At 50.1% G+C, this 8,035-nt stretch overlaps 1 protein-coding gene across 2 annotated transcripts in view; it reads right to left on the bottom strand.

Moving 5' to 3' along the window:
* The window catches only part of Myo5b (myosin VB), a 314,400-nt gene extending 308,561 nt beyond the window's left edge, over positions 1–5,839 (bottom strand). Inside the window, exon 1 of one of the 2 annotated variants that reach the window (XM_029472030.1) lies at positions 5,433–5,839. In XM_029472030.1, coding sequence (XP_029327890.1) covers positions 5,433–5,459 — 27 coding nt within the window. In that variant the 5' untranslated portion in view covers positions 5,460–5,839. The remainder of the gene's footprint in view (positions 1–5,432) is intronic. The other variant, XM_021150181.2, reaches the window with a different exon arrangement.
* Positions 5,840–8,035: the final 2,196 nt, after the last annotated feature.

The raw sequence follows: 8,035 nt of genomic DNA, 5'->3' as shown, positions 1-8,035 counted from the left end.
AAAAAAAAAAAAAGAATTGTTAAACTAAAAAAGAAAGAAAGAAAGAAAAAAGAAACGTGATGTGTTACAAGCACTTCCTGAAACACAACAGCAGCTTCAGTGTTCATCAAAATGGAAACACTTAAAACCCCTGTGGCGCATCTACTGTAAAGGGTGGTGGTTAGAAGAAGAATGGCCCCATAGGCTCTTTGCTTAGCGGCTGGCAAGAGGCACTATTTAGGAGGTAAAGAGGTGTGGCCTTGTTGGAGGAGGTATGTCACTAGGGTTGGGGGAACTGCAGGACAGGGCTGAGGTTTCAAAAAGCCCATACCAAGCCCCAGATCTCCTCTCTTTCTTCCCACTATCTACAGTTCTGGATGTAGACGTCTCAGCTACTTCTCCAGCACCATGTCTGTCTACTCCCCACTATGATCACTCTCATAAAAGAAAGCATTTCCTTGGGCCTTGCTTACTGCTTTAGAGGTTTAGTCCATTATCAACATGGAAAAGCATGGCATTGTGCAGGCAAACCTGGTGCTGGGGGAGCCCTCCATCTTGATCTGAAGGCAGTAGCAGGAAGAGGCTTGAATTTTACACTGGGCAGAGTTTGAGCACTGGAGACCTCAAAGCCTTCCCCCATGGTGACACACTTCCTCCATCAAGCCTACACCTCTTTTTTATTAGATATTTTCTTTACATTTCAAGTGTTACCCCCTTTCCTAGTTCCCCTCCAAAATTTCCCTATCCCCTCCACCCTCCCCCTGTTCCCCAATCCACCCACTCCTGCTTCCTGGCCCTGGCATTCTCCTATACTGGGGCATAGAACCTTCACAGGACCAAGGGCCTCGCCTCCCATTGATGACCGACTAGGCCATCCTCTGCTACATACACAGCCAGAGCCATGCATCCCACCATGTGTTTTCTTTGATTGGTGGTTTAGTCCCAGGGAGCTCTGGTGGTGGTGGGCGGGGTACTGATTGGTTCATATTGTTGTTCCTCTTATGGGGCTGCAAACCCTTTCAGCTCCTTGGGTACTTTCTCTGGCTCCTTCATTGGGGACCCTGTGTTCCATCCAGTGGATGGCTGTGAGCATCCACTTCTGTATTTGTCAGGCACTGGCAGAGTCTTCTCAGGAGACAACTATATCAGGCTCCTGTCAGCAAGCTCTAGTTGGCATCTGCTGTAATGTCTGGGTTTGGTAGATGTTTTCTGGGATGGATCCCCAGGTGGGGCAGTCTCTGGATGGTCATTCCTTCAGTCTCAGCTCCAAACTTTGTCTCTGTAACTCTTAAGGCTACACCTTCTAATAGTTCTGTCCTCTGTTGGCCAAGCATTCAAACACATGAGTCTACCAGGGGCAGGCTGGAGAGTGGGGCAAACCTGTTCAAACCATCACACCAGTATGAAACCAATTTACTTGAGGTATAGGGAAATAAAAGCTAAAAGATACCTCCATAGGTCACAGGAATTCTGTTTTGCTTAGGAGTGGCATTCCTACACTTGATCTTAGCCAAAAGGCCGAAAAGCGATAGGAGTGGCATTCCTATCTGAACTCTTAGTAAAGGCTCCAGGCTCAAAGTTGACACTCACAAGGTGTGTCAGTCAACAGGACAAACTCTTAGCAGCACTCAGAAGGCCACAGCTAGAGCTGAGGTGGTGTTCAGCGGTAGAGCGCTTGCCTAGCATAGGCAAGACCTGGATCCCATCCCCAGCACTGAAGAGAAATGAAAACGTGTGTGCATACTGAGTTTTCATTAGACTAGCAGACACGCTACCTGATATTTAAAAGCTAAGCACAAAAGGATTATCCAAGAGCACTGCCCTAACTGTGCTGGTCTCCCAGATACTCTGCTGACTATAAATCAAGTAGCAAACATAAAATGTCATTATTTAAAGATAACTAAAAAGCAGTGTTTACACTTTGTATCCAAAATAGTCCTCTAGAGGTTATATTCTTCAACCTGGGGGAAAGAGGCTACCTGTAGTTTAAGATCAGGCTGCCCTCTGAAACCATCAAATCCTTTTCCCATGCTAGCACATGTGTGGGCTTCCTTCAGGGCCCGTACAAATCAAGCCCACATTGTCTTTTCTAGTGGTTGGAAACTAATCACTAACATACATCACCTAGAGAGCTGTTGCGACAACAGAGCCCATTGTCCACACCAGCTTTCTCTAAGAGTCACTGAAGGTGACTCACCTCGATGTCACTCTGAAAGTGTCTAGCATTGAGGGTTTTTTTTTCCCCATCCTCACTACAAAGAGAGCAATTCCTCAAAGGTAAGGAGCTGGGTATTCTAAAAAATAGGAGTGTCTTTGTTAATGAGCCATGCCCTTCACCAGTGAGAAAAATCAACAGCATCCCTCATACAGACACTACATAACACAGGAGCCTAAAGTTGAAGAAAGAAAAGGGGCAGGGGGAGAAGTCTTTGAGTAACCAGAAATATAATAAACTAATATACTAAGTTACTACCGGAACTGTTTAATGCCTATATACATCTTATATAATGTTTTGTACTCCAATAACATCTCCCAACTAAGGCAACAGGGACGATCAATAAAGGGCTACAAAATTTCCATTCCAAGCATTTAAAATTGCTGTTGGCATGGCGGATAATTATTTCCACCATGCATAATCCATTAAAGTGTGTGCCAGTCAAGTGTTCGACACATTAGGAAAGCCCACTAGTAGGTTACGAACAAAAAGGGAATGTTGGATATTTCAATAATACAACAAAATGAACAAACAGTCTCCCCAAGAAATGGAGTGTGTCTGACTGAGCAGCAGGTACTATGATTTATGGCTCAGACTCAGAATCCCACCTGGCACACATTGTACAGGGTTACAATGGTTAGAAAGCAGCCTGGCCGATTCTCAGACATTAATGTAAGTGCATTTAACTGCCAGAAAGAGCAATGGAGCACAACATAAAAAGCTGGAAGCTACCCAGGTGTAGTGCATGCCTTTAATCCCAGCACTCAGGAGACAGAGGCAGGCCTGGTCTACATAGTGAGCTGCAGGACAGCCAGAACGACATAGTGAGACCCAATCTCCAAAACAAAACAAAAAGAACCCTTGGAGACTAGTGCTTACACTTACACACACACACACAGCACTTTGACTTAAGATTCAATAACTTTCCAATAACTTAGAATCAGAAACCCACTAACTGTGGACTCTGTTCATTTTGCTTTAATTATACTGAACCTTCACACCAATGAGATACTCTCAACTAGCTCCAGGAACTGTGGATTTTGTCCATAGACAGATAAAAGTACACTTGAAACACTTCACGTTCAGACTCCTACTAACTTGCCATCCCTACTAGCATGCAATATATTCACTTCTAACTAAAGATCAAATTGTTTCCCAACAAATGGTCTACTTGAAAAGAAATCCAGTATAAATATTTTGGTTTTTGAAACTAGATCTCTAAAACCTCAGTGTATTCAATAATTCCTTAGCTCCATGACGCAGCAATTAAATACTGTCTGCTCAGAGACCTCAGGACACTAGGAGACTGTTGAACCTGCGAAGCAATTGTTCATCTCTTGTATTCGCGGTTGCTCTCCTCGCTGTCACTGTCACGGAACACAGCTTCAGCTCTGAACACTCCATCCAGCTCAGGCTGTTTTTCCCTGCGTCACTGGGCTCCAGCCTCCAGACCAGATTCCCTGACAAGCCTCTCCGCTCCGGAGTTGCAAGTGGGAACTCCCAAGGCTCCTCCCCAAACTCCCACGGGAGTAAAAGAGGTGGGGTGCTTTTCCCAAGCTGGTATTACTAAAGAGTTCCAGCCCTGGATCGCACCTTCTCCACCCCTCTCACAGAGACTGGTACAGTATCGTGCTTTAGGAGTCTCTGGTGGATCCAAAGGCCATTCAAAACCACCCAGGTCTGGTCCCCAACCAGGTGGCATCCTCCTTCATAACTACCTGAGCTTTAGCCCTTGCTGACCCGGACCGGGTCCGAAAAAAGGAAGAGAATTAAAATTTTCAAACTGAGATGGGCGGTAAGCCCACGGAGCTGAAGGGCTCCCCCGTGCGCTGGACACAGGGTAGCAACCACCAGGTGAGGATGCGGAAGTCCCTCTTCCTTCCCCGCCCAGACCTGTCCACCAGGCCGGCGAAACAGGAATTGCAAACTCGCCTACAGGACTTGCGTACACACAGAGCGTTTGCATACACACATTCCCTCTGCACAGAGGCGTGCAGGCAGGCAGGCAAAACTGTCAAACAGGTCCCAGCCACCAGAAAAGACGAACAAGAAAACCAGACATCGAGATATACGAAACTTTTTTTTTAAAGGAAGAAAAGGACGGGTGATTAAAGGCCCTGCCATGTTCACCTTGCCCCCGGACCAGGCAGAAACCAAAAAGGCTAGGGCTTTAGAGCCAACGTCTGGGAAACCGATGGTCACTTTAACTACAGCACCTGCCGTGGAACCCGGGAGCAGATGCTCCTGCTGCACCTGTTTGCAATCCTGACCACCCCCGACTCTGCATTACACAGGCGAGCACCCTGACCTTGGGGGGAAAAAAATAACAAACCTGAAAATCGACACTCCAGCCCTGGTCAATAATTACTCCAACCCGCCCCTATCTGATAACCCAATGGCTGCCTCAAAATGCCCATTGTGGGCAAATTAAGTAAGGGCTTCCTGGGGCTGAAGAGATGGTTCCACAGCTGAGAGGGCTTGCTACATTCCGCTCGCACCTCTTGCAGAGGACCCCGGTTCTATTCCCAGCACCCACAAGGCGGCTCGCGGCCACCTGTAATGCCAATTCCAGGGGCTCTGACGCCCTCTTCTGGCCTTCTAGGTGCACGTACAGACATACAAGCATACACATAACAAAACTAAAAAGAATTTTATATGTGTATACATATACAGTTTTAAAAGAACGTACTTCCTTGGGAAAATTAGAAATGACGTTTCTCTACCCACTGCCCTCATCCCTCCTTCAGGCTCTGTGGCCCTCCCTCCCAGGGGCTCCTCGTCCCCCTCCACTCCCAAGTTTAGGGTCCCTCGCGCTAGAAGAAAGAAACGAAGGGGGCACTCGACACTGCAGAGAGTCTGGAACCGGCTCCACCAAAGAGGAAATGGGGTCGCACGTCAGGTGCCTCGGTGGAGGCTGGTGTCCTTCCCAGGTTCCCAGCGGGCTAAGACGCCCCCTTTGGTTCCAGGCTCTCAGCAGGAGATCTAGACCCGGAGAGGACAGGGAGGGAAGGGCAAAGCGTGGGACCGTGCTGCGCCGCTGTCAGGGGGACTCTGCGGGGCGGCCAGTCGGTGCGGCGCGCTCCAGCAACACCCAAACTTTCTCTACCATCCAACTTAGAGGTGCCGGGGACCGGGACCGCAGAGACGCTGGCAGGGGCGTCCAATAGCGGCAGAGAAGGTGGCCCGGAGCCCGCCGCGCCGCACCTGTGCCCCGGGGCTGTGCCGGGCCCGCACTCACCCGGGTGTAGAGCTCGCTGTACGACATGACCCCGCGGGCCGGGCCGGAGCCCCGGGCGCCTCGAGGGACGCTGGGTCCAGGCTGAGCGCCGAGGCCCGGCTCGTCGCTGCCCCCGCGATCTCAGTGCACGGCTGGCGCAGTCTTTCCAGACCGGTCCCAGTTCCTCCGCGCTCCTTTCTCGGGTGGACCGACCCGCTGGCGCTGGTGCCGACGCCCGCTCGTACCGGCCCGCGCGACCTTTACTCCCTGGGCGGCGGCAGCGCTGGTGCGGCGACCAGGAGTGGCGGGAGGGCGGAGAGAAGGCGCGCTGCTCTCCCGGCTTAGGTACGGGGTATGTGACGCGGCCGGCCGGCGAGGGAGGGACGCCCCGCGCCTGCCCGCGGGCGATCGCCGCCGCCTTTAAGCCCTCCGCGCCCCCGCCGCCACCGGGTCCTGGGGCGGGGGGCGGGGCCGGCGAGGAGCGGCGCCCCCGTAGCCGGCGCGCTCCGCCCCCTGCTGGCCGCGGGGCGAACGCCGCACAGGTGCGGGCGGGGTGTCGCACCTGCCGCCCGGCGCCACCAGAACACCTGGGCAGAGGTGGGCAAAAGTGCCATGGTGACCTTAAAAGTGGGGAGAAACGCAACTAAAGCGTTAAGGAGAAGGCTATCTGCGGCTGGAAGGCCCTGCCTATAATTTTTCTTTCGGTTTTATACGTTTGTATTGAACGTTTTTTCCATTAATTACTAATTATGGCCAAGCGGTGTTAGTGCACGCCTTTAATTCCAGAAGAGGCAGAGATCTGTGAGTTCGAGGCCAGCCTGGTCTCTAGAGTAAGCTCTGTAGAGAGAAACCCTGTCTCAAAAAACAAACAAACAAACAAACAAACAAAAATACAAAAAACAAAAAACAAAAACAAAAACAAAAAAAACCAAAGCAAAAAGCCTAAATGTGCCATAGTTCGTTATTAAGATGATTTTGATACACACTAAAGATCCTCCTCGCCCAAATGAACTCCCTGCACAGACACCTCGATCGGGAAACTGGTGTTCTAATAGTTTCACCCACAGTCTTCTACTGGACCCTAGGCTCCTCCTTCTCAGAAGGTGGGAACTCTCAAGTTCTCTTGGCTCTCTTGTCCCATAGTCTGGGCTCCTCTGCCCTTGCTTTTGGCTGTCCATAGCAGCTTCATGCCTCTTTTTCCAACTTCTAAAGAAACTTAGGCATCCTACCCCCTCCCCGACAAGGGAAAAGAACTGTCAGAAGTAGGGTGAGAGAGCAGGGTGAAGGACACTTCCTTGGGCTTTGAACCATAGCAAGTGACCCTGAGTGTGGGTGGCTTTCAGCCAGAAGATACACCTACACCAGCGGGGATGGGGAGTGGGGAGTGGCGTTGTTCTGGAACCCTCTCCCCAGGTGACACCCACATGAATTATACGGATTAGAGAGATGGGAGCCTTAATTTTTAAACTCCTTTGAAAATGGAGCTTAAAACTCCTTTGAAAAATGCGTCTCTCAGATGGACAAATGCAGTTGACCAAAGTTCGGGCAGCTGCCACTGGCTCAGAGATGGAAAGACACATCAGCAGCAAGAACAGACAGAAACGGCTCTTATATTCTTCTCTCCATAAAGTCTTCCTGAAGGATTCCGAGCCACGGCTCAGCAGAGGGCTCGTATTTGTAAGGATTAGGATTGGATCCCCGGCACCAAAACACTAAATTTTCAAACTCCCTCCATAGAACTTCTCCTTGCACAGTAGTACTTAATTAAGTACCTTCCCCAATGAAGCAGCCATCGATGTAACTTCCTTCGACAGCAGTGGGGGGACGCTGTCTTAGCCAGCTTGAAGCCCGGAGCCTCGGAGCTTCGCTGCAGACCCACGGAAGCACACACACTGGCAGCCCAGAGCTCTGTATTAATGGCCTTTCCGTGAGAAAGGCTCCACCCACTCGTACTCCAGCAGCCCCATTAGCAGCCCTGACTTTTTCCTTACTCGCAACTCCTGTTCTACTGGCTTTTCATTTGTAACTTTTCCTTCTGGGCTTCCCTTTGGGCAGATGCCTCCTCTCACTTGCGCAGAGTTCTTCCCTAACACGGTTTCTGCCCATCACAATTGCTTTTAAATTGATGTCAGTTTGTCAGCCTCAGAGATTCTGATTTAACAACTCAGCTGCGGTGCTGTCCCCTGAGGTTTTGGGGTTTGGGTGGTGGTGGTGGGTTTTCGTTTGTTTGCCTTGTAGTTGGGTTTTTTTGTTAAGTCAGGTTTTCCTATATCTCAAATAGTGGGAAGGCTGTTGTCTCCTGCTGTGCTTCTGCCACCAACTCAGGGGGAAAAAATTGTTAAGCGCTCCCAGGTGGTTCTAGGGTAGCCAAGGTTAAGTAGCACTGCTTTCCATTGGGGACGTGGTTCCGGGACACGGTGCCTGACGAGCATGCGCAGTAGTGGTTCTCAACCTTCCTAATGCTGCGACCCTTTAATGTTCCTCGTGTTGTGGTGATCCCTCCCAACCATAAAATTATTTCATTGCTACTTCATAACTAGTTTTGCTATTGTTATGAATCCTAAAGTAAATATCTGATATGCCGTGACCCCCAAAGGGGTTCTCGGTGCACAAGTTGAGAACCA

The sequence above is a fragment of the Mus caroli genome, chromosome 18, assembly GCF_900094665.2.
Source record: "Mus caroli chromosome 18, CAROLI_EIJ_v1.1, whole genome shotgun sequence".
In the NCBI taxonomy this organism is placed as follows: Eukaryota; Metazoa; Chordata; class Mammalia; order Rodentia; family Muridae; genus Mus; species Mus caroli.
The sequence above is the reverse complement of the archived record's forward strand: the minus strand, read 5'-3'. Positions and strand labels throughout refer to the sequence as shown.